The sequence below is a fragment of the Chiloscyllium plagiosum genome, unplaced genomic scaffold (genome assembly GCF_037043375.1).
Source record: "Chiloscyllium plagiosum isolate Xiang-an unplaced genomic scaffold, Cpla_swu_hap1 HiC_scaffold_11, whole genome shotgun sequence".
In the NCBI taxonomy this organism is placed as follows: Eukaryota; Metazoa; Chordata; class Chondrichthyes; order Orectolobiformes; family Hemiscylliidae; genus Chiloscyllium; species Chiloscyllium plagiosum.
Window position 1 is genome coordinate 25,694,430 of NW_028270149.1, and position 27,191 is coordinate 25,721,620.

Genomic DNA, 27,191 nt, shown 5'->3' on the forward strand with positions numbered 1-27,191 from the left:
ACTGCTCGCTTTTAACTCTCTAGGTATAGTTCACCTATATCGTCATGAAAATAATGAAAATTAATCATTGTAATAAACACTCAGAGTATTAGACCCTGTTCCATGCCTTTCAACCGTGTCATGTTGTTAGCTTCATAGGGTCATTATCCTGCCCTTTCACCATAAATCCTGATTTTCTTAATATTCAGGAATTTATTCAATTCCCCTGTGAAAACCCTGAATGAAGCAGTTTCCACTATCTTCTAAGGCATTATACTACAGGTCTATAATAACATTCAGATAATTATTACAGTTTGGAATAATACTCAGACCACTGTTATTGTGTGAAATAATACACTGCGCATTATTAATATCTGCAGTAGTACTTGGAGCAATACATCATCTGCAATAATACTTAGAGTATGGTGTGCTGCCTCTGGTTCTTTTGTATCCCTTAAGGATTCTTTTGGGCCCTTAAACATTTTCTAGCTCATGAACTTCTGTCCAAGGGTACAGTTTTTCTCTCTCTCTGTCTTCATTTATTCTGACTAGACTCCTCATGATTTTGAACACAGAGTCTTACTTCATACATCTGAAAGTAAGCTTTACTTTTACGGTCTCATTTGAAAGACTGTTTCTCCAATATTGGTGCATTGAAGTCACATGCGACTTTCAATATAAGTGGTTTTGGTGGCAGGCACGGGCCCCTGCTCATTAAAAATGCAATTTGAACAATATCTTAATAGAGGAGTTTGGAAATAATGGTATATTTAATGATCAACTTTAGACACCAGAAAACTGTTGAATCCATTCCAGGCAATGCATTTCAAGCTGGTAGCTCACTTTCTGATTCAGGTTCAAGTTTGCAGTTAGCTTTTGTACATATAATGAATATTTCAACTTAGTCAGTCATAGAAATCTGCAGCACAGAGAAAGACCCTTTGGCTCATCTAGTCTATGCCAGTCATCATTAACATTGGTGCATTGATATGAGAATGTACATCGACATAGTACGTCATAGAACAAAGAACAGTGCATTTGTTGAAGATTTCAGAGGAACATTCAGGGCAACAAATATCAGCAACAGTCGAAAAAAGTCTTGATTTTGTTCCTGCCCCTTACATTTTAAATTGATAGCCTATATTGAGAAATTACTTGGAAGAACTGGTGTTGGATGATGGTGGACAAAGTTAAAAATCACTCAACACCAGGTTATAGTCCAACGGGTTTATTTGGAAGCACCAGCTTTTGGAGCATTGCTTCTCCACAACCACCTGTTGGACTATAACCTAGTGTACTGTGATTTTTAACTAGATTGAGAAATGATTTGGAGATGCCGGTGTTCTGTGATTTATGAAAGAACTGAAACCAACATGTTAATTCTAAAAGATGAGGGACTTAATAGACAATCCGGGTCTTTTTCAATATATAATTTCAGTTACATCACATTGTGAAACTTTGCTCTAAATTCTGTGTTTTATGATCTTATACTCCACAAGCACCTGATGAAGGAGCAGTGCTCTGAAAGCTAGTGTGCTTCTAAATAAACCTGTTGGACTATATAGTGCTGTGTGATTTTTAACTTTATATTGAGAAAGAGAGAGGTACCCGGAACAATCAACGTGCTTTTTGCACGATCAGAAAAAAAGTCCAGATTTTAAAAAAAATATAGGAAATGTAGTTGAAGAAGGTGGAGCAACAGTCAATGTGTGAGAGGGAGGGGACAGCGCGCACAAGGAAGGAAGAAACAGGCACACGGAGGAAGGAACGTGGATTAATCTTCACTGTTCCCCCTTCCCTGATGTGTCAGCCTCGGGTTTAATCTTGCGGAGACCCTGGAGGTGCAGAGGGTCCGCGGGGTGGGGGGTTTGCTGAGGAGGGGAGGATGAGAAGGGAAGGTCGGCGCCAGTCTATGGAAGCTGACTTTCCTGCAGCCAGCATCATGCCGTGCCCGAACAACCCGCAGCAGCTCAGCTCCGAGCAGAACCCCTCGCTCGCCAAGAGAGTGAGATTCGCAGCCAGCCCGGAGCACGAAAACATCGGGCACCAGCTCAAACTGCTGCCCATGAACGACCAGATCCGAGAGCTGCAGACCATCATCAGGGACAAGTAAGTGGCAGGAGCTGGGAGTCAAGGGTGTAGCAACCAACGCGGACTGGCCTTTCTCACGGTATATGCAGCAGCCCGGAGCTTCAGGCCTCCTCTGAATAAAACAGGCTCCCGGGGTGGGGGGAAGCGGAAAGTGACAGCAGGGAAATGGGTCACTTTGCTGCCAGTTGGCAGATATATCCCTCGAGAGCAAACCACAGGCGGAATGCGCACCCCCTCCCCACACAAACACATTCTTGTGAAACCCAGCAGCATGTCACTATAGCAAGAGACTGAAATACTGCAGGGACATTACAGGAACACGCTGCACCCTGGGGATTGAGTCATAGAGCTGTACAGCACGGAAACAGGCCCTTCGGTCCAAATCGTCCATGCCGTACTCTAAATTAATCTAGTCCCACTTGGCTCGTATCCCTCTAAACCCTTCCTATTCATATACTCATCCAGATGCCTTTTAAATGCTGTAATTGTACCAGCCTTCACCACTTCCTCTGGCAGTTCATTCCATACATGTACCACCCGCTGTGTGAAAAAGATGCCCCTTAGGTCCATTTTAATCCTTACTCTCTCAAACCATGGCCCTCTAGTTTTGGACTCCTCTATCATGTGGAAAAGACCTTGCCTATTTACCCTGTCCATGCCCCCTCATGACTTTATAAACTTCTCTAAGGTCATTCCTCAGCCTCCAATGCTCCAGGGAAAATAGTCCCAGCCTATTCAGCCTCTCTCTATAACTCTCACAATTCCACCTGGTGTTGGAAATCCAACTGGAAAATCCCACTCCCTCCTCTTCTGATGCTGTTGGACCTGCTTGTTTCTTCCAGTGCTATTTCTATTTTTTTAAATGGTATTCCATTATTTTTTGGATTGATTGGTTAGCCAAACTGTCTGAAGTTGCTCATGTGTCCAGGTCATTCTTTTCACTGCTTACCAGTGTTAGATTGAATTCTGTACATTATTGGAAGGCCATACATTTACCTGAGTAGAATTCTTTTCCAAAGATGTTGGAGACTGATTTGTTAAGCATTGGTGTCGATCCCTCGTTTTGGAACAAAATCTAAACTGATGTTGCATGGGGGTTTAAATAAAGTTTGTAATTCTAAAGAAGAGTCATACCAGACTTGAAATGTTGACTCTGTGTCTCTCTCCACAGAAGCTGCTGCACCTGCTGAGTTTCTTCAGTGTTCTCTGCATTTGTTTAATAAGGTTTTTTTTTATTTTGGTTTGATTTATTATTGTCCCTTGTATCAAGTCACACCGAAAAGTATTGTTTGGAATGCTATCCAGACAAATCAAACTTTACAAAAATACATCAGAATATAGTGTTATAGCTACAGAGAAGGTAAAGAGAAAGATTAACTCTAATATAAGAGTCCATTCATAAGTCTGATAATGGTGGGGAAGAAGCTGTTCTTAAATCTGTTGGTATTTATTTTCAAGTTTCTCTTGAGGGTGGAAAAGAGAATGACTTGGGGGGGGGGGAAGAAGTGTTTGATTATGTTAGCTGTTTTCCTGAGACACTGAGAAGTGTAGGTGGAGTCAACGGAAGGAAGGTTGGTTTTCGTGATGGACTGGGCAGTATTCTTAGTTTCTTGCAGTCTTGAGCAGAGCAGTTACCATATCAAGCTGTGATCCATCCAGATGGGATTTCTTTGGTGCATTTATAAAAATTGATGAGAGTCATTGTGGACATCTCAACAGTCCTCAGCCTTCTGAGGAAGTAGAGGTGGTGGTGTACTTTCTTGACTGTGGCTTTGTTATCTGAAACAAGGGTATATTTTGGTTTAAAAGTTAAATCCTGCATTCTGCTCAGTGCTTCATCTGAACTGAGTCAACATTAATGCATTTAGTTGAGAATGTTATTCTAATTATGCATCCATCTTTTTCAGTTCCACTTTTCTACCTTCTATTTCTTCTCTGTTGAAGGTGATTGTGTGAGCTGGGGATCCTTTCAATATCTCACACTGGTAGACATTCCTCATGTGTAAACCTAGGCAGGGAGCCTTGGTAAGTTATTGGAATGTGTGTGCAATTGGGAGGACATCAGTTGAATCCCATCCACGCCAGTTCTCAGTCCATCTCCTTACAGATGCAGTTCCAGTAGAGGCAATTGGATAGCAAATAAGAACGCATGCCATGTCGTTCTGCATACTGCCATAATACATTAGATGGTAAATTCCACCAAATGACAGGATGGGACTTGAACATGTATCTCCAAAGCATCAGCTTGGGTCTCTGGATTATTAGTCTAGCATTATGCCACCATCTCCTCCCTACACAATGTTTATATACATTAAACAAGCCACATAAATGAAAGTATAAAAGTTGTTATGGACTAGGCCAGACCAATCATAGCATTCTTAAGCAGGCAGCACTAGACCTAACTTCGCAATTTGTTTCTGTAAGTGTACAGTGAAAATTATCCAGAGTAAAATAGCTAGGTTGACTATTAGATTTAGACTATTAGACTATTAAAACAGACAAAAAAATGTATTCACAAAATTACATAATGAAACACAAAGAACGGAATAAAGAACCTCTACAGAACTCAACCTATCCAGCTCGACTTAATTATGCTGTTCCAAATACACGCAACAGTATCAATAAGCAAACTCCCTTTAAAAACCAATATAAATGGAACACATGCTTACAGGTTGAAGTTTATGGCAGAAAAGCGAGAGCATTTCCACACAGCTACCTGTTGAACTTCCCAGTTCAAGACTGAACGAAAACTGCGCAGCTCAGCTAGACAGTCTACTACTCCCCTTTCATTATAAAGGTCACTTCTAAAATATGACCACTTTGGCCTTAAGTCTCATCTGTTTACACACAAAAGGTCTATGAAAATCCTTTTCATCTCTGTACCAAACCAGACTGATTGGAACCCGGCCCAGTTTATTGCCCCAGGGAAAAAAATCAAGGACAGAGTCTCCTTGAGTCCAGGAACAGCTTTTCAAAAAAAAGGGACTAGCTTTGTGACAAAGTAAAATACCGCAGCTGTTGGAAATCTGAAAAATACACTGAGACCTTCGGGGAAATTCAGTAGTTCTGGCAGTATCTGTGGAGAGAGAAACAGTTAATGTATCAAGTCTGATGTAATGCTTTTTTCAGAACTCAAGGTCACTTAATTCTAAAGAAGAGACATAGAAGGCTTGAAGCGTTAGCCTCTGTTTCTCTCTCCAGAGATACTGACAGAACTACTGTGTTTCTCCAGCAGATCTTCGGACTTCACTGAATTATAGTCCTAAGCTTTTACTTTTTAATCACAAAATAAAAGTTATACCGTATATAGTCAAGCAATAGTCAAATTTTTTAGACTACTTTTTAAGGTTAAATTTATGTGGTTGACTATTAGATGGATACTGCTTTTGAGGGGCTGAAATTTCTGCCCGTCAAAATTCATACCGTATCATTAGTAGAAGTCCAATTGATCTCTAAATGAATAAAGGAAAAAAAGTGATGAATTATGGTAATTACTGGATAAAGACAATACAAACAAAAATGAATTACCGGTCGTAAGCTTTTATTTATACATACAAAAAGTGACATAGAAATGTAATATGGCTTTAAATCACAATTACTGGTACATGTTGCATCTTTAATTAAACGTGTCAAATACAAAATTTCATTAAAATCACACTGTTCAACATCTTCAGCACCAACTAAAGCTTCACAATCATCAGGATAAATGATATCATCGTTATGGATCCTTTTCAACCTCGCTATTCATAGTTAGTGTTAGCACATCGTCCGCTGCTTTTCCTTCATCTGTGTCTTCCCGTAGATAATTATCCTCTGCACAGTCCAATGCAGTTGAAATTCCACATTTCTTGAACGATTTGAAAATATTTTCAGCTTTTATTTCCTTCCATGAATCAACCATCCATTCACAGATCAATAACCGTAATGGAGCCCGCATACTGCCTCCTTTCATGTATGCTTTTTCTCCATCCTGCATCCAGTTATTCCACTTCATTCTCATCATATCCTTAAATGGCTTATTGATACCAACATCTATTAGTTGAACAATACTTGCAAGTCCACCAGAAGTTACAGTGTTATGTGATTGGATGTTATCAACAACATTCTTTACATAGATGTGATCTAAACTGGTCCCAGACGGAGTAAACCATTTTTTTTTCCATCCGTAGTCCACCATGTCGTAAATTTCAAACTTCCTTTATCCATTTTCTACATCCTCCTTCATCCATCCAGCCTTGTGGATTCATGTGGATGACAATTCCTTTTGGAAATTTCTCCTTTGGCAAAGTTTTTCTCTTAAAAACATCCATTGGTTTTAACTTAGTTCTTTCTTGTATGGCTGATGGCACTTAAATAAACCTAGTTTTCTCATGGCCAGTGGTTCTCACCAATACTGCTTTTTCTCCTTTGGCTTCACAGTTTGATTCTCCAGCATGTTGAGAGTAACAAGCATTTCATCCATATTTCAATGCATGGATAACTTGTAGCCTTCCTTCTGCCGATTTCCGATTACAAACTGGTGAAATTGTATCTTCCAGTTGAGCTGGCAGCTTTTCTGAAACCTTAGTTCTCTGCCAAAGTACTAAGTCATGTCTTCTCATGAACCTTGTTCATTGCCTTAAAATCCGAAATTCTATCCTTCTTGGGTTTGTTTTATGCATGGTTTTGGATGGCTTCATGACTAACACATTTTCCTTTTTGATGTTTTTCAAGTATCCACTCAACACCTTTTTTTCTCCAGTTGTGGCCACTTGCTAGGTTTACCTCTGTTGGCGCACTTTCATTTTAGCAATATCTGAGGTTGGTTTGATATCTTTCTCCAGTCTCCCTCATATTTCTCCGAAACACACTCCGAAACTGCTACACAGTTGTTTGTCTTCTCTGCTACTTCAGTAACTTTCAGTTTAAACACTGCTGCTTATTTTTTGTTTTTGCTGGAGGGCATTTTTACACAAAGTGATGAAGAAATTTCAAAACCTCATGAGGTTGGTTGTCACCTGACTCTTTCGTACCAAATTGGTGTGAATTATATATCAAATCACATAATAGCCCAAAACAAAATTTCATTTCCTCATCATAACATTCATGTACAGGATAATACCTTGACTGACAAATGTTGATCTATTATCTGTGAAGAATTAGGGTAGACTTGTAATACAAAATATATGGAAAATTCCAGATTTTTTGGCCAAAAGTAGGGGGTCAACCTTTACATGAGATTGACTATTACTCAAGTATGTATAGTAATTTTAACTTAGACATTGTTCTTAATGATTTAATGTACTAAATATGTTCCAAGGCACTTCAGGAGTGCAACCAAACCAAGATGGCACTAACCTTATGAAAAGGTGTAGAGAGAGATTATTAAAGGCTTAATCAAAGAGGTAGTTTTAAGGAAGCAACTTAAAGGAGGAGAGAGTGATGGAGGCTGAGAACATGAGGGAGGGATTCAGGGAGGAGCTGACAATGCCACCGCTTTCCAGTTATGAAACAATGGTGGCTTAGTGCTGATAACACTGGACTAGTAATCCAGAAGCCTAACCTAATGCTCGGGGGATGTGGGTCCAGATCCGACCACAACAGCTGGTAGAATTTACATCCTGATTTATAAAGTCTGAAATTGAAAGGTAATGGCAACAATGATTGTTGGAAAAAGTCGCTACACATACATACAATCAGACATACAAAATAACATTGGTTTTATAGGTGGAGGGAAAAAAACCCTGGAAATATAAGGAGCAGGAGTAAACCATGTGGCCCACTGAAATACTCCACCATTCAATTAGATCATGGCTGATCTTTTCATGGACTCAGCTCCACTTATCCGCCCTCTCACCATAACCCTTAATTCCTTTATTATTAAAAAAAAAATCGATCTTAGCTATAAAATTATTTACTGAAGTAGCATCAACTACTTCCCTGGGCAAGGAATCCCATAGATGTACAACCCTCTGGATGACTGTTCCTTCCCAATTCAGTCCTAAATCTGCTCCCTCTAATCTTGAGGCTATGCCCAATTGTCCTTGTTTCACCTGCTGTGGAAAAATCCTCTCTACTTCTATCTTATCTATTCCGTTCATAATTTTAATTGTTTCTATAAGGTCCCACCACATTCTTCTGAATTCCAATTAATACAATCCTCGCCTCTCCTCATAAGCCAACACCCTCAAATTCGAAATCAACCTAGTGAACCTCTCTGCACTCCCTCTAGCGCCAGTACATCCTTTCTCAAGTAAGGAGACCAAAACAGCACGCAGTACTCCAGGAGTGGCCTCACCAGCACCCTATACATCTGCAACATAACCTCCCTGCTTTTAAACTCAATCCCTTTAGCAATGAAGGACAAAATTCCATTTGCCTTCCTAATTACTTGATGTACTGCAGACCAACCCTCTGTGATTCATGCACAAGGACACCCAGGTCCTTCTGTATAGCAGCACGCTGCAATTTTTTACCATTCAAGTAAAAACCTTTTTTACTGTTACCCCTACCAAAATGAATGATATCACATTTATCAACATTGTATTCCAATTGCCCGACCTTTGCTCACTCATGTTGTTAGGTTCTTTTCCCGAGGTTTCACACACAAGATGCAATTCACACACTCCAACATCTGCAAACAGTTAAAGTTTATTAAAGCTTGTACAAGCTAGGTGACCCCACTGACATTCTTCGCTGGTCGTGTGAAATCGAGTCAAAATCAGGCCCAGAACAAAGAAAACACATCCCCTTTATACAGGTCAGTTGGTAATGCTCACAGGTACTCTGGCCACTCCCCACATAACCACATGTTACCCCAGGTAAATGTAAATGCCCTAATCCTGGGGAATCGTTATGCAGCCGATTTCCTGACTCCATTATTCCCCAAGACAATGTAGGTGTGATATATCCTAGCTTTGGGGCGGCCCTGCAAACGAGTTCTGGCGCCTCTACTTCCCCAGACAATGTAGGTGTGATACGTTTCAGTATTGGGGATGATCATGCAAGCAAACCTAATTGGCTGGGGAATGACTATGGAAGTATTTCTGAATGGAAGGGACTGAATGAGAGTTTAGTTTGATAACAGTAGGGGAGTAGCAATAAATGACTGTCTAAATGAAGTGGGAGTCATCCGCATTCTTGCATGAATGTCGTCCCCACCCACTTCCAAAATATTCAGCTTCTGGAGGAATACCATGCAGTTTAACCCTTTAATATTACATTAATGTCCAGGGAGATAGTCCAATTTAATCTTTTAACATTACAACATAAAATATTTATGTTCCTCTGTACACTTTCCTCTACCACTCATCTTAGTATCATCTACAAACTTTGCCACACTACATGTGGTCCCCACTCCAAATCATCTATATAAATTGTGAATTATTGTGGTCCCAACACTGATCTCTAAGGCACACCACTAGTTACTGATTGCCAACCAGAATAACACTCATTTATCCCCACTCTTTGCTTCGTGTTAGTCAACCAATCCTCTATCCATGCTAATACTTTACCTGTAACATCAAGCATCTTTATCTTAAAACACATTTCAAAACACCACAGAGACAGACAGACAGACACACGCAATCTCTCTCTCTCTCACACACACACACACACAGCCTCTTCTTCCAGACATCCAAAGACTTCTCTCTGTAGCATTCATGTGCACAAAGCTACCAAGGAACCAATCAGAAAATTGTCATGTTAGGTGAATTGGCCATGCAAAATTTCCCATAGTGTTCAGGGATGTGTAGGTTAGGTGCATCAGTCAGGGGTAAATATAAGATAATGGGTCTGGGTGGGTTACTCTTTGGAGGGTCGATGTGGACTTGTTGGGCTGAAGGGCCTGTTCCACACTGTCGGGATTCTGTGATTCTTACAAGCTCACAGTCTTTGCGGAGATGATCCTTTTTAGTTTGATAGGACTTTCTGTCCTTCAGTTTCTTTTCTCTAGGATTCTTCGCATTTGTAGCAAATACAGAGCCATTGGTACAACTTCTGCAAAATCTCTTAGTTACTGGCTAAAGTCAAAAGCTTACAGCAACTGGTAGGGGAAGAATAAATGGCTTTCTTTAGGCTTTGGGTATCCTCAGTGCAGAGAGAGAGAGAGACACACACAACCTCCCCTTCCAGACATGCAAAGGTTTCTCTCTGTAGCATTTAGGTGCTCAAAGCTGTTTAGCTACTGAGGAACCAATCAGAAAATTGTTGTCAGGCTGATGACCTTTGACATCTATGACTGGTGACAGTTGCACAAACCAATCAGCCACCTTTTGCTGGTCAAATCTCACACTGCTTAATGTTTTTTAGATCAAGGTTCACAGGGTGTAAAGCTTTAATTTTTTTCTGCAGTTGTGTTTATTTCTTTCATGGCATGTGGGCATGTGGCCCACACTGCTTTGCGGCATGGTGGCACAGTGGTTAGCACTGCTGCCTCAGAGCGCCAGAGACCCGGGTTCAATTCCCGACTCAGGCGACTGACTGTGTGGAGTTTGCACATTCTCCCCGTGTCTGTGTGGGTTTCCTCCGGGTGCTCCGGTTTCCTCCCACAGTCCAAAGATGTGCAGGTCAGGTGAATTGGCCATGCTAAATTGCCCGTAGTGTTAGGTAAGGGGTAAATGTAGGGGAATGGGTGGGTTGCGCTTCGGCGGGTCGGTGTGGACTTGTTGGGCCGAAGGGCCTGTTTCCACACTGTAAGTAATCTAATCTAATCTAATCTTAATCCCTCTTGGTGCCAGGCTGCCAATAAACAGCTTCCGTCACTGCTGGAACAAAGCAGCAGTGCAAATACTGCAGATAATTTGCTTCAGTAACTTTGTTTTTAGAAGTGCAGCAATTCCTTCCACAATCCTTGATTTAAAAAAAACTCAGTCCACAATCAAAAATACAGAAAATAAAATCTTTTCAAAGTACACTCTTACACATCTGTTTGAAGTGTGAATAACACACTACAATAAAGATAGGTTTTCCTTTCCAAATTTGGTTGTGTCTGAAATGGAAAAAGAATATTTGTTTTGCATAACGCTGGAATTAGCATGCTGGTGGTTACGGGTCTGTCATCAGTGTTGGATGTAGTGGAAGTAAATTGAATGATAAATTACACATTTTATGCATGGGGGCATATTGGCGAAAACCTTACAGGATGCAGCAGTCAGTTTTTTTCCCCCCCACAACATTTGTTGCAATTACGTGAAATAAGCCTAGTGACTGTTGTGTTGTGTTTTCAAAAACCCTTTAACAGTTTTATCTAGTAATAACTGAAAAGTCTAACTGCAAATCAAACTACTAAATTAAGCAGTTAGGTCAGGTCCAACTGCCTGAATGTTAGTTTGGTATCAGGGAGGAATGTTTTTTAGATCAAGGTTCACAGGGTGTAAAGCTTTAATATTTTTTCTGCAGTTGTGTTTATTTCTTTCATGGCATGTGGGCATGTGGCCCAGACTGGTTAAAGGTGGCAGATTTTGGCCAGTTTTTTTTTAGTCAGTGCAGACATTTCCAGTTTTGGATACATTGTTGAGTTGGTGCTGAGGTGCTTCCTGCCTGTATTCCTGATGAAAGGCTTTTGCCCGAAACGTCAATTTTCCCTCTCCTCAGATGCTGTGCTTTTTCAGCACCACTCCGATCTAAACGCTGAGGAATAAAGGCTGAGTGCACCATACTAAGGTGCCAATCTTGCATCAGTGATAACACCTTAACTTTGGAGTCAAAGGTCACTGACTACAGGCTTTGAACAAGCATGAAGTGAGTTTCCATTTCCCGCAACAGCTACACTATGGCTTTCGTGAAGTAAGTGTTATGATTCTAGCTGATGATAATACTGGACAAGTCAGGAAAAGCATTAAAAGTCCCACTCCAGAGAACTTGAGCACATAATATAGACTGGCGCATCAGTAAGGTGTTGAGAATATACTGCACTATCAGAAATGCCGTATTTCAGATGAGACGTCAAATTGTGGCCTTGCTTGTCATCTTGGATCCGTTGGCATTAGAGGAAGGGAGATTTTACGGAACATATAAAAGGATATGAAAAAGTTGAAAAGATTTAGTTTGAGAATTCCACAGTAGTGGAGTAAAATGGAAGGAGATTTACTGTGAAGTTGACCATTGTGGACCGAGGATAATTGACTTTGACTGCCAAATTGTTCTTTAACCTTTCACTAATGACTCACTTTGGTGAGCTCAGTATTCATTGACTTTGGCTATGAATGAAGCATAAAATATTATCAGACTGTGATTTTGTTGCATATTTGTTGCCATTTGTGAAGAGGTGATGATTGTACTCACATATCTTAAATTATGAAGATTTTTATCTATTACTAAATACCTTATTTTTCATTTTTTTATCCCAGAACAACTAGCAGAGGAGACTTTGTATTTTGTGCTGATCGCTTGGTGAGTAGCAATGTGAATTTTTAATTTGTTGAACTATTAAAGCTCCCCCGTGGTCGCTATTTGCTTAAAAAAGTAAAGGTGAGGAGGAGCTAGAGTGTGGTGGGTTTGAGTCAAGAGTGTGATGCTGGAAAAGCACAGCAGGTCAGGCAGCATCCGAGGAGCAGGAGAATCGACGTTTCGGGCATAAGCCCTTCATCAGGAAAAGTCAGATTATGCCCGAAACGTCGATTCTCCTGCCCCATGGATGCTGCCTGACCTGCTGTGCTTTTCCAGCACCACTCACTCGACTCTGCTCTCCAGCATCTGCAGTCCTTACTTTCTCCTCCCTGTGATGTGATTTATGGGAAGTGTGTATTTATGGTCAACTGTACATTGCCAAGTTTCTGTTTTGAAAAAGAAATGGGTGTTAATTGCTTACTTTGTATTTATTGCCTAGAGAAAATTTACTGTTCTCTAAACTTGTGATACACATGTGCAAGACAAAGACATTTTTTCACGTGGCAATATTATGTTACAGATTAGACTAGTGGTCGAAGAAGGACTGAACCAGCTTCCATACACTGAATGTACAGTCACAACTCCTACAGGTTAGATACAAGCAACGGAGCATAGATAGTACAGTATCCAGCCTGCTTTACTGCTGTACCTGAGACATTCAAGAAGTCCAAAATGTTTTGTTATTTAATGTAATTTTGAAAGCTACAGACGTATGGCAGTAACGTTTTTTCTGCCTTTATTAATAATTTATTGTTCTAATTAAGATGGGTGAGGCAATTTGCTCAACCGCTGTTTGTAAACAAGATTCACTACTTTGCCAGACACTTTAATGATTTGTAGAGGATCACAATCATTACTACCTTGGAATTTAAAGGGATAATTTTGACAGTGATAATGTCCAAAGGGCAATATTGAATCAACTGTCTAGTGTATGTCTCTCCCCATTTTCTTTTCAGAGGCAGAGGCATAAACAGATTTCTGATTGTGATATTGCTGGTTTTACACTTATCACTCAAGGTCAAAGTTACATCTAAATTATTAAAAAAGGTCACAGCGAGCAAACATAGGGTCTCACAGTCTTAAAGCTAAGAAGTGAAAAATTGGCCAGCTTCCAACAATTGATTGTTCCCCATTGAGACACAAGTTTTAAAAATGTCACACATTTGCTGACTTCAAGTTGGCAGCAAAGTTGTCTTGTTAGCAAGGTACCCCCAACCCCATTGTTAGCACACTTGGAAATCTTAAGTACATTTTTGGCCTTGTCTCCTACAGTCCTTTTTGGTTGAATTTTCAGGTTGGTCGTTTTTGGCAGCTGAGATACCTTGCTGAGGTATTGATTTGGACAACGTAAGATGTTCGCAATTTGAAGGGGTAGGGGGTATCCATTTTGTCTTATGTGAACATCTGTATCAGCTACTCAACAATGTTCGTGTCATGAACATTATCAGTTATGTTTGTGTTGCAACTGTGGAAAAATTTCTCAAATATTGCTATTATACTTTAGTTGCATTTGTCAATACATTTCTGCCAACTGTTGAGATTTTGCTTTAAACATGAGTTATAAGGGGAGGCTGGATAGCCAGGGACTTTTTCAATGGAACATAGGAGGTTGAGGTTTATACAGGTTTATAAAATCATGAGGAGTTTAGATAAGATGAATAGCAAAGTTATTTTCCCTAGGGTGGGGGAATTCAAAGCTGGGGGCATAATTTGAAGGTGAGAGGAGAAGGATTTAAAAAGGCCATGAGGCGCATTTTTTTCACAAAGAGGCTGTTCATATGTGGAATGAACTGCCAGAGGAAGTGGTAGATGCAGATACAGGTACAGCATTTAAAAGACATTCGGATAGGTATACGAATAGGAAAGGTTTGGAGGGATATGGGCCAAACACAGGCAAATGGGACTAGTTTAGTTTGCAAAACTTGGTTGGCATGGGTGAGTTGGATCAATGGGTCTGTTTCTGTGCTGTGTGACTCTACAATGGCTATCACAGAGATTAAGGGAATTAATGCACCTGGTATTGTAAATCAATGCCTTCAGCCAGTGAGATGTTGAGACTCAGGATCATGTTTTTGTGGTTCTGTTCGCCGAGCTGGGAATTTGTGTTGCAGACGTTTTGTCCCCTGTCTAGGTGACATCCTCAGTGCTTGGGAGCCTCCTGTGAAGCGCTTCTGTGATGTTTCCTCCGGCATCTATAGTGGTTTGTCTCTGCCGCTTCCGGTTGTCAGTTCCAGCTGTCTGTTGCAGTGGTCGGTATATTGGGTCCAGGTCGATGTGCTTATTGATTGAATCTGTGGATGAGTGCCATGCCTCTAGGAATTCCCTGGCTGTTCTCTGTTTGGTTTGTCCTATGATAATAGTGTTGTCCCAGTTGAACTCATGTTGCTTGTCATCTGTGTGTGTGGCTACTAAGGATAGCTGGTCGTGTCGTTTCGTGGTTAGTTGGTGTTCATGGATGCGGATCGTTAGCTGTCTTCCTGTTTGTCCTATGTAGTGTTTTGTGCAGTCCTTGCATGGGATTTTGTACACTACATTGGTTTTGTTCATACTGGGTATCGGGTCCTTCGTTCTGGTGAGTTGTTGTCTGAGAGTGGCTGTTGGTTTGTGTGCTGTTATGAGTCCTAGTGGTCGCAGTAGTCTGGCTGTCAGTTTGGAAATGCTCTTGATGTATGGTAGTGTGGCTAGTCCTTTGGGTTGCGGCATGTCCTCGTTCCGTTGTCTTTCCCTTAGGCATCTGTTGATGAAATTGCGCGGGTATCTGTTTTTGGCAAATACATTGTAAAGGTGTTCTTCTTCCTCTTTTTGAAGTTCTGGTGTACTGCAGTGTGTTGTGGCCCTTTTGAACAGTGTCTTGATGCAACTTCTTTTGTGTGTGTTGAGGTGGTTGCTTTTGTAGTTCAGGACTTGGTCTGTGTGTGTGGCTTTCCTGTATACCTTTGTGATATAAGAACTACAGCAGAAATGGAAACACTTGATCAGCGGATCCAGACACTCTATACAGTCAACACAGGAATTCTTGGACATCATTAGAAATATAACATAGGCAAAGAAGAAACTATGGTCTCATTCGATGTAACAGCACTGTTCACCTCTATCGACAAAACCCTAGCCAGAGAAACTGTAGCCAACCTGCTGGACATACAGAACAGACAACAAGATGGGGAACCTATCAACAAAGACTGCATACTCAAACTACTGGACCTGTGCCTCACAACACACTTCACATTCAACAACCAAATATATGAACAAATCAATGGCCCACCCATGGGCTCACCCATCTCTGGACTCATAGCAGAAGCGGTAATGCAAAGATTAGAACAAACAGTCTTACCGCAAATTCAACCCAAACTCTGGGTCAGATATGTGGATGACACCTTTGTAATCATTAAAAACACAGAAATAGAGAACACACACTGAATCATCAACGCCACACTCACAGGAATCCAATTCACTGGAGAGGAAGAAGAGGACAACCAACTCCCATTCCTAGACGTGAGGGTACAGAGAACACCTAACGGAGAATTCACCACAAAGGTATACAGGAAAGCCACACACAGAGACCAAGTCCTGAATTACGAAAGCAACCACCCCAACACACATAAAAGAAGTTGCATCAAGACACTATTCTAAAGGGCCACAACACACTGCAAAAACAGGAAGAAGAACACCTCTACAATGTATTCGCCAAAAACAGATACCTGCGCAATTTCATCAACAGATGTCTAAGGGAAAGACAACGGAACGAGGACATGCCGCAACCCAAAGGACTAGCCACACTACCATACATCAAGAGCATTTCCAAACTGACAGCCAGACTACTGCGACCACTAGGACTCATAACAGCACACAAACCAACAGCCACTCTCAGACAACAACTCACCAGAACGAAGGACCCGATACCCAGCATGAACAAAACCAATGTAGTTTACAAAATCCCATGCAAGGACTGCATAAAACACTACATAGAACAAACAGGAAGACAGCTAACGATCCGCATCCATGAACACCAACTAGCCACAAAATGACACGACCAGCTATCCTTAGTAGCCACACACGCAGATGACAAGCAACATGAGTTCGACTGGGACAACACGACTATTATAGGACAAGCCAAACAGAGAACAGCCAGGGAATTCCTAGAGGCATGGCACTCATCCACAGATTCAACCAATAAGCACATCGACCTGGACCCAATATACCGACCACTGCAACGGACAGCTGGAACTGACAACCGGAAGTGGCAGGGACAAACCACTATAAATGCTGGAGGAAACACCACAGAAACGCTTCACAGGAAGCTCCCTAGACAGGGGACGAAATGTCAGCAACACAAATTCCCAGCTCGGCAAACAGAACCACAACAACAAGCACCCGAACTACAAATCTTCTCACAAACTTTGAACTCAGGATCATGTTTAATCTATTGTCTGTTCTGAGTTAACTGATGTCACCTGTGCAGAAGGACTTATTGGTCTTAATGCTTCTGGCACTTCCTATGTAGTGACACCTTCTGGAAGTTTATATGTTGTGCAGATGTTGGGTGAGGGCAGGAATGGGTGGAGCTCTGAGGCCCCCAGCTCTGTTGAAGCAATCTCTTCATCTGTACTCACAAGGCTTGGCTGATATACTGGAACCTGCCTATGACATATTCTTTAGAAGTACCTTGGGGAGAGGAGGGCATTTGTGAGTGACAGACAAGGCAGCAACTGAGGACATCCATTGTATTAGGGAAAAGGGCGAATCATTTGCCATCCATTCTGCAGAGAATATCAGAATTAGTTGAAATGGTCCTCAAAATACCTGCCAGAGTTCACAATTTGGACTCAAATCATATGATAGAATGGTCATATAAGACTAACAACTTTAACAATGCACAAGAGGGCTAAAGGCATTACCATGAGATCTTAGAATCATAGAGATGCAGGGAGAATTAGGAGGAAAACAGAACTGACAACACTTCTCAGCAAAACAATGGATCATCACTCCTTCTGAGTCCTCTCTTTAGGAGGTTAGATGGTTAATTTTACTGACTCACTTGTATTTTTAAGTGTGACTAAGCCAGTTAATCAAGTGAAAGTGTAACCTTTTCACTGACTCAGCAGGATTTGGTACTGGTTGCCATTGTCGACATGGCTGAATGTTGATCTGGTTCTGTTCAAGACTGGATTCTTGAGGCTGCTCTGTTAGCAAAACAGCCACTACCATGCATTTGTGTTCTTTTGTTTAGAATTGCAGCGTGGGAAGGAAATGATGGGCTGGCTGCACAAAATCAACACTATACGTCTAAGGCTGACTGGGCTTCACATTATTGTGCAAAGCACTGAACAAATGCTTATTTGATGAATACATTTTCTTTTATTATAGTTGAATGAGCTGGTAGCTCAGAGGGACAGTAGTCAAAATGCATAGTACTTGTTTCCTACAGATCCAGAATTTGGGTACTCTTCTTTCTTTTAAAGAATAGTTATGAGTTGAGAGGGATTCATCCATTAAGATTGAGAGACTTTTGCCCAAATTAATGAGTCCGAGCTGGCTTCACAAAAATGAGGTTTGAATTGGTGTCCCTGTGTTCCTCGTGCAGGGAATGGGTAAATGACTTGTACGCAGGCAGGGTAACACTTTTCCTTAACCCCTAGAGAATGTCACTACCTTTTAATGTCTGAGGTTGAGAATGAAGTGCTTCAACAACAGTTTGGGTCAACTTGATCCCTATGTCATCCTGAAAATAAACAGAGTTTGTTGTGGTTCTGTTCGCCGAGCTGGGAATTTGTGTTGCAGACGTTTCGTCCCCGGTCTAGATGACATCCTCAGTGCTTGGGAGCCTCCTGTGAAGCGCTTCTGTGATGTTTCCTCTGGCATTTATAGTAATTTGTATCTGCCGCTTCCGGTTGTCAGTTCCAGCTATCCGCTGCAGTGCCGGTATATTGGGTCCAGGTCGATGTGCTTATTGATTGAATCTGTGGATGAGTGCCATGCCTCTAGGAATTCCCTGGCTGTTCTCTGTTTGGCTTGTCCTATAATAGTAGTGTTGCCCCAGTCACACACTCAGATGACACGCAACATGAGTTCGACTGGGACAACACTACTATTATAGGACAAGCCAAACAGAGAACAGCCAGGGAATTCCTAGAGGCATGGCACTCATCCACAGATTCAATTAATAAGCACATCGACCTGGACCCAATATACTGGCCACTGCAGCGGACAGCTGGAACTGACAACCGGAAGCGGCAGATACAAATCACTATAAATGCAGGAGGAAACATCACAGAAGCGCTTCACAGGAGGCTCCCAAGCACTGAGGATGTCACCTAGACAGGGGACGAAATGTCTGCAACACAAATTCCCAGCTCGGCGAACAGAACCACAACAACGAGCACCCGAGCTACAAATCTTCTCCCAAACTTTAAAAACAGAGTTTGTGTTCTGAGAATGATGCTTGGCAATTGGAGTGGGGTGATGGAGGGGAGTGGAGGGAATTTACACCACTAATGCTTCAATAACTCCAATTAAAATTTAATTTTCTACAGGCTATAAGTATGATGGAGTGAAGTTTGAGAAGGGAAACTGTGGTGTTAGTATTATGAGAAGTGGTAAGTCACCATTATTGATTGTTAATGTTCTTTGCCATCTGTGACATAATTTTACTTGCATTCATCAGGACAGCCTAACTGAATATTGAGCACTGAGTACTTTGGTATTTGACCCCAGAAATGTGGGGAAGACGGCAGCCTGATCAAGAGTCCAAACTTGAACACTGTCTTTTTCGACCTGCTCCTTTCCATTGTCTTCTGCAATTCCCATTGTCTTCTGCAATTCCCATTGTCATGCCCTAAAATATATACAAAGACTAAATCATGTGTGTTCTTCTGTCCACCGAATACAAAGTTAGATTCTCATCCCCTGTTGCCTATTACTGCATTCACTTACAATAAGATTTTCTGTAAGGTAGACCGGAGGAAGAAGACTTCCAGATAGTTCTTTCAGAATGTCCAAGAAAGCATTTTGGAGTACTGTGTGTAGAAATAGGCAGAAATGCAGTTGGGGTCAAAGCCACGACATGCTACAAACACATTCACACCATTCAGGAGGGTTCCCTAAACCACTTCATCATTTAGACCGTAAGACATAGGAGCAGACTTAGGCTATTCAGCCCGTCAAGTCAGCTCTGTCATTCAATCATGGTTGATATATTTCTTAACCCATTCTCCTGCCTTCTCTCTGTAGCCCTTGATCCTCTGGCTAATCAAGAACTTATCTATCACTGTCTTAAATACACTCAAATGACTTGGCCTCCACAACCTTCTGTAGAAATGAATTCCACAAATTAACCACTCTCTGGGCTGAAGAAATCCCTCTTCATCACAGTTCTAAAGGGTCTTCCCTTCACTCTCAGGCTGTGCCCTTGGGTCCTAGTCTCTCTTACTAGTTGAAACATCTCCATGTCCACTCTATCTAGGCCTCTAAGTTTCAATCAAATCCCCCTCATCCTTCTACAGACCCAGAGTGCTCAACCACTGCTCATATAACAAGCCCTTAATCCTGGGATCATTCTTGTAAACTTCCTCTGGAACCCCTGCAAGGCCAGCACATCTTTCCATTTCACAGGGTTCAGAACTACTCACAGTATTCCAAATACAGGGTACACAACTTGAATTCCTCTAACAGCAGGTATTTGATTGGTCATCTGTTTTGATTTGAAATTAAGTCACATTATTTGTATTCTAATCGTGAGTAAACTCCAAAGCAATTCATTTTGAACTTCTCTGGAGAATATTAACAGGTACATGGGAACACTGCCACCTTCAAGTTACCCTCCAAGTCACGCATCATCCTGATTTGGATCTATATCTCCATTCCTTCATTGTCACTGGATCAGAATCCCGGAACCCTTTTCAAAGAGCACAGTGGCTGCCCTTACATCCCAAAAACCTGCAGTGGTTCAAGAAGATAGTTCACCACCATCTTCTCCTGGGCAATTATAGGGATGGACAATAAATACTGGCTACACCCACATCCACTGAACAAATAAAATCAAAACTGTCTTTGAGACTTTATCCTTTTAAAAGACAAAAATGAAATCTGAATAGTATATCAGTTATAAGGTCGGATCAGTTTATGCAAATTGTTGAGGTTCACAAATAGTTAAACTTTAGTTTGGGAGATACTTATTGATAAAATGGCATTTATGTTTGTGACTAACTGTAGCTATCTTTGTATAATTGCCTTTCAAAATAGACAGTTCCACTTTGTTTCAAGGGAAGGAATGGATAGAGTCATAGAGGTCTACAGCATCGAGAAAAAGGCCCTTCGGCCCATTGAGTTTGCATCAGTCAAAAACAAATACCAAAGTCTTCCAAATGTCATTTTCCAGCACTTGGTCCATAGCCTCGTGTGCCTTGGAATTGAAAGTGCACCGCTAAATATGTCTGAAATGTTATGAACGTTTCTGTCTCTATCACGCTTGTAGACATTGAATTCCAGATTCCCACCAGCTTCTGGGTGAAAAACAAGTTTCTGCACATCACCACTAAATTTCCTGTCTCTTCACTTAAATCTATGCCCTGGTCATTGAATCCTCTATTCAGGGGAAAAGTTCCTTCCTGCCTCCTCTATCTGTGCCTCTCATAATTGTATACATCTCAATCATATTCCCCTTCAATGTCCTGTGGTCCAATGAAAACAATGCCAGTATATCTGATCTCTCTTGATAACTAAAGCTCTTCAGCCAAGACAACATCGTGGTAAATCTCCTGTGCACCCTTTCCTGTGAAATAACATCCCTCCTATAATGTGGATTCCAGAACTGCATATAATGCTGTGGACTAACCAACAGTTTATACAGTTCCAGCATAACCCCCCTGCTCTTAACTCTTAAAATTGCTGAAACACGTTTCATCTTCCAGGTGAAGCAATGGAGCAAGGTTTGCGAGATTGTTGCCGATCAATACGAATCGGAAAAATCCTAATACAAAGTGATGAAGACACCCAAAAGGCAAAGGTGTACTATGCTAAGTTCCCACCTGACATCTACCGCAGGAAAGTGCTTCTCATGTACCCAATATTGAGTAAGTATCGCATTGATCTCCTTGTACCATATACTAAAGATCTACTGGAATGGAAATATCTAAGCAGTTTCCACATTGAAAGTATAGGACTCCACTCTGAGATAGGAGTGTGGTGCTGGAAAGCACAGCAGGTCAGGCAGCATTCGAGTAGCAGGAGAATCAATGTTTCGGGCATAAGCCCTTCATCAGACCTTCAGCACCATACTCTCAACTCTGATCTCCAGCATCTAATGTCCTCACTTTCTCCATTCTGAGTTAGGTTATTAATATATTGACATATGGTTAGACATAGAGTTATAGAGGTCTACAGTACAGAAAACTAGCATGCAGGTACAGCAGATAATAAAGAAAGTGAATGGAATATTGGCTTTTATAGCTAAAGGAATAGAATGTAAAGGCAAGGAAGTATTGTTGCAACTGTACAAGGCATTGGTGAGATGGCACCTGGAGTATTGTGCACAGTTTTGGTCTCCATATTTGAGGAAAGATGTTGTGGCATTGGAGGCAATTCAGAGGAGGTTCACTAGATTGATCCCAGAGATGAGGGGTTTGTCGTATGAAGAGAGGTTGAACAGTTTAGGCCTATACACACTGGAATTTAAAAGAATGCGGGGAGATCAAGTCGAGGTATTCAAGATGATAAAAGGTGTGGATAAAATAGACGTGGAGTGGATGCTTCCTCTTGTGGAGCATTCTAGGTCAGAGGTCATAGTCTTAGGATAAGGGAAACAAATTTAAAACAGAATTGAGGAGAAACTAATTCTCCCAAAGGGTGTGAATCTGTGGAATTCACGACCCCAAAGTACGGTGGATGCTGGGACAGTGAGTAAATTTAAGGAGGAGTTAGACAGATTTTTAATTGGTAATGGGTTGAAGGGAAGGCAGGAAAGTGGGGGTGAGGAGTATATCAGCCATAATTGAATAGCAGGACAGACTCGATGGGCTGAATGGCCTAATTCTGCCCCTATATAGAACCTGGAACATTACAACACAGTACAGACCCTTTGGTCCTCGATGTTGCACTGACCTGTGGAACCGTCTGAAGCCTATCTATTCTGTACAACTCCATTATCATCCATATATTTATCCAATGACCATTTAAATACCCTTAAAGTTGGCAAGTCAACTACTGTTGTAGGCAGCGCTTTCCAGGCCCCTAATACTCTCTGAGTAAAGAAGCTACCTCTGACATCTGTCTTATATCCATCAAACTCTCAATTTAAAGCTATGTCCCCTTGTGCTAGCCATCACCATCCGAGGAAAAAGGCTCTCATTGTCCACCCTATCTAACCTTCTGATGATCTTATATGTCTCCATTAAGTCACGTCTCAATCTTCTTCTCTCGAACAAAACCAGCCTCAGTTCCCTCAGCCTTTTCTCATAAGACCTTCCCTCCATACCAGGCATCATCCTAGTAAATCTCCTCTGAACCCTTTCCAAAGCTTCCATATCCTTCCTATACCTTATGAACTTATGAGAAAAAGGCTGTTTGGCCCTTCCCATCTGTGTTAGTCAAAAGCAACCGCTTAACTACTATAATTTTACTTACAAATCATTCACACAAGTAGACTCCCTCAACAATACTGCACTCAAGTTCTGTTTTGGAGTCAGTCATCTAGAGTCATGCTTGAACGTAGAATCTTTGAGCGTTGAAAGTGTTATTACTGAGCCAATGTTGATACTTGCTATAACTCTTGCCAAAGATGAGAAAGAAGAAAAAGCAGTTTAAAAAAAATATTTCAATCAGAAATCATGAATCTCAAGACTGGCCAAATTAGATCTAATCTTTCATTGAAAATTCCCCATTATTTAGTCAATTAATTGAATTATTTTTGTTTGAATAGCTGTCAGTGCCAAGGGTGTAGCATTGAATCTTGGGTGGCACATGCAAAGGTTGTTTACGATTTCTCTGCCAGGAAGAGTGAACCTCCAGAAGAGGCCAGCATCAGTTACCTAGAGAGGACATGTCTTACCCTATAAAGCCATGGCTCATGTTAAACAATGATAGGGTTGGTATCTGTTACATTGGAGGATACAGTGATTAGTCTTCTGGTTTGCAAAAGGACAGTCAGGTTTTGAGGCAAGCTTGATGGTAATTAGGTCATTTTAAAACAATAATGTAGTGGTTAATTTACTGCTCTAATAATACAGAGAATATGAGTTTACATCTCATCCTGGCAGTGAATTTGAATTCAGTTTATATTGACAAAAAAAATTGTAATTAAAAGGGCTGGTAGCAGTAAAATAGACAATGAGGCTGTCAGGTTGTAAATCACCAGCTGATTCTCAAATTGTCTTTTCCACACTACTCCAGATAATTGCGGGTCATTTATCTATTCTGCAGGTACAGGCAACACAGTTATTGAAGCTGTGAAGGTTCTGATTGAGCATGGAGTGCAGCCAAACCATATAATCTTGCTCAGTCTTTTTTCAACACCACATGGTAAGTGAGATGTGTGAATGCTTAATATAATGTGACAGATTTTAAAGCCAAGATGCACACCAGAGAATTATTTCAAATTGAGAACATTTCTTTTTCATTGCAAAAACTGAAAGTGTATGCTAATTTCTTTAAGATTCACTTGGTAAATTACAGTCCATGCCAACTGCAACTCGAGACATTCAGTCAGTCTTTAAATGTTAACAGAGACAGTAGCCTCAATTTATCCTTAATTTTTCTTCAATTGTTTAGAATTACATATTAGCAATCACTTAGGTATCAATCTGTTCTGTTGTTAGACAGTAGGTGCAAATGTGTTCCAAGGTGACAGTTAAATTTTATAATGTGAGTTACATGATGTAGCCACTCATTTTTCTGACTAAAGTCTGAGCAAGAGCTTGAGTGAAACCACACTCTGCAATGTCGAGTCTCCTCTCTTGAGCTATTATTTGAGAGTTTCTAACTTTAAGCCTGTGGCATTCCACAAAATCTTAAATGGGTTGACATTTAAAAGAAGACAGCAATGGTGTCAGATTATCCATAACTCAGCCACCTTGATGTCAAAACGGTAGATTTTTAGATTACTTACAGTGTGGAAACAGGCCCTTCGGCCCAACAAGTCCACACCGACCCGCCGAAGCGCAACCCACCCATACCCCTACATTTACCCCTTACCTAACACTACAGGCAATTTAGCATGGCCAATTCACCTGACCTGCACACCTTTGGACTGTGGGAGGAAACCGGAGCACCCGGAGGAAACCCACGCAGACACGGGGAGAACGTGCAAACTCCACACAGTCAGTCGCCTGAGGCAGGAATTGAACCCGGGTCTCTGGCGCTATGAGGCAGCAGTGCTAACCACTGTGCCACTGTGCTACCCACTGAGCATCCATGTCCACAAATTAGTGGATGTGGAGTTGTAAGAGCTGGAAGATTTCAGAATTGTTTTGGCTAAGTTTTTATATTCTTAACAAAAAGTTATATTGCGTAGAGCCAGATACTATTTAAACCAATCGTACTGTGTTTTTCTTCTCAGTTACTCGCTGCAGTTTTTGACACACTCAACAGCACTATCCTTCTCTAAACTGTCCTTGCTGGCTTCAATCTTGCCTACCCATTTGGTGTCACAGCATCTCTGTGGTAGCTTCCGTTAACTCAGCAATTCTCTCAGAGTTCCCTTCCTCATTCACCTGATACTCTTTGGTTGCAATATCTGATGATGTGGGATCAGTGTTCTGATTCTGTGCCACAAGATTCCATGTCCAGCATTAAAGATCTGGATGAGCTGTAACTTCCTCCAGCTAAATAATTCAGAGATCAACCTTATCGTATTCTGTCTATCCCACGGAAATGCATTTTCTTGCAGTCCATCCCGTGTCACATTTTTTCAGGCCCATCCAGACAGTGTGCAATCTCATCATCCTAATTTAATCTGCAGTTTGATTTTTGATCTCTTCCACTTTAAAGATTACTGACTTTCAACTGTTACAAGATTGCAAGCCATCACCCTGCCTCAGTCTATTTGCTGCTATAATGATGACACTTGTAGCTTTTTTTCTTTGTATACTCAATGACCTGAATACATTTCTGGTTGGTGTCACTCTCTTTCTCTCACAACCTCGCTCTCTCTGTCTTTCCAACAGTTCTCTATTTTACTTAATTTAAACCCTTGGGTTTCCCCTTACCCTCTTACCCCAACATTAGCAGCTGTTGCTTAAGTCACCTCTCTTCATGCTCTGAACTCAGAGCAAGTTTTGGAACACGTTCAACACGGGTTTGCTGGGAATATTTATACGAGAAGTGTGGTTTTACCATAATTTATTCCTTTTTGGCAATGATGGATATGAACTTTTTAAAAAGAAATGCTGTCTCTGTTTGTTTAACAAACAACAATAATATGAAGCATTTTATATGGCTTTTTAAAGTAAAAAAGTTGCTCCATGTAATAGTGCACTCTGCATTTGTTATGGTTCACACAAATGGCTCTAAGTTTAGTGATGATGTAAAATAGACAAGGTTTTTATGGGAACAACATCCACAATTCATCAACTGCAGCATAGAAAGGTTTGCATTCTCTTTTGTCACTGGAGTGTAAGAGGTTGAGGGGTGACCTTATAGAAGTTTATCTATACCCCTTATGATTTTATAATGTCATGAGCAAAAATCTTTTCCCTAGAGTGGAAGAGTTCAAAACTAGATGGCATATTTTTAAGGTGAGAGGAGAAAGATTTAAAAAGACACGAGGGGCAATTTTATGTTAAACACAGTGATTTGTGTGTGGAATGAACTTCCTGAGGGAGTTATGATGTCAGAAGATGTTTGGATGAGTCCATGAATAGGAACTTTTTGGAGGGATATGGGCCAGGAGCAAGCAGGTAGGACTAATTTAATTTGGGATTATGATTGACATGGACTGGTTGGACCATAGGGTCTGTTTCCATGCTGTATGACTCTATGACTTTCTATGACAGGTTAGGTACTTACCTGGGCAATAGGCACATCACTTATCAGCAGTTGGAGGTAAGTAATCATGTATATTGCTGGGGAAGTGAAGAGTTTATTGCTGAGATGATGTGTTGATCAGCTAGCCAGAATGGTGATTCTGCTCTAGTTGTGTGTTATGAATCACTTCAGGCATTACAATTCAGGCACAACATTGATATATTTGTGCAGCTAACCTCTGTACATTTAGGGTTATTTTATAAATAATAGGACAGAGGAGGTTTCTGTCCCACTTTCAAGAAAGTCAAAATCATCAACTTTTTTTCTCTCCTTCAAAAGGTGCAAAATCTATTATTGAAGAATTCCCCGATATCACAATTTTAGCAACAGAAGTACATCCAATCGCACCCACACATTTTGGACAGAAATATTTTGGTACGGACTGAAGTCAAGACCAGATCCTAATGAAACCTTTGATTATGTTGCTGCTTCAATAACAAAGGCTTAGTTTTTTTTTAGTGTGTTTCCCCTCTTCCAAACCTTTGCAGGATGAGTCAAAATGTTAACCAGCTTAATGTTGACATCTAGAAGAATGACCTAAACTATTTGCCTTAACTTCTTCTCCTCAGTCATTTGTATAAAAGTCGGTTCTAAAAAGCACATTCCAATTCTTTCAAAATGTTTGCACTGTGCTTGCATGCATCATTGTCACGTAGCCATTTTAGCCTATTTATTGTTTGTATTTAGAGGCAGTGCCTAATTGTAACCTCAAATTGCATTAAATTTGCTTTTAAAAAACA

At 40.9% G+C, this 27,191-nt stretch overlaps 1 protein-coding gene across 2 annotated transcripts; it reads left to right on the plus strand.

Annotated features, from left to right (window-relative positions):
- The first annotated feature begins 1,696 nt into the window (after positions 1-1,696).
- Positions 1,697-27,191, plus strand: uprt (uracil phosphoribosyltransferase (FUR1) homolog (S. cerevisiae)). 2 transcript variants are annotated; one of them, XM_043704994.2, is made up of 7 exons: positions 1,706-2,088; positions 12,399-12,441; positions 12,959-13,028; positions 18,969-19,031; positions 21,345-21,506; positions 23,851-23,949; positions 26,731-27,191. In XM_043704994.2, the coding sequence occupies exons 1-7, from the start codon at positions 1,865-1,867 to the stop codon at positions 26,835-26,837; spliced, it is 768 nt and encodes a 255-aa protein (XP_043560929.1). In that variant the 5' UTR covers positions 1,706-1,864; the 3' UTR covers positions 26,838-27,191. The 2 variants fall into 2 exon arrangements, with proteins under 2 accessions (XP_087848041.1, XP_043560929.1); XM_087991915.1 differs by lacking the exon at positions 18,969-19,031 and having other exon boundaries at positions 1,697-2,088.

What these genes read in the sequence shown, in the direction of transcription:
- uprt (XM_043704994.2), top strand. Translation starts at nt 1,865, where the DNA reads ATGAGAAGGGAAGGTCGGCGCCAGTCTATGGAAGCTGACTTTCCTGCA. An exon ending in TATTTTGTGCTGATCGCTTG is followed by an intron (nt 12,442 to 12,958) that starts GTGAGTAGCAAT and finishes ATTATGTTACAG; the next exon opens with ATTAGACTAGTGGTCGAAGA. An exon ending in TCTTTTTTCAACACCACATG is followed by an intron (nt 23,950 to 26,730) that starts GTAAGTGAGATG and finishes CTCCTTCAAAAG; the next exon opens with GTGCAAAATCTATTATTGAA.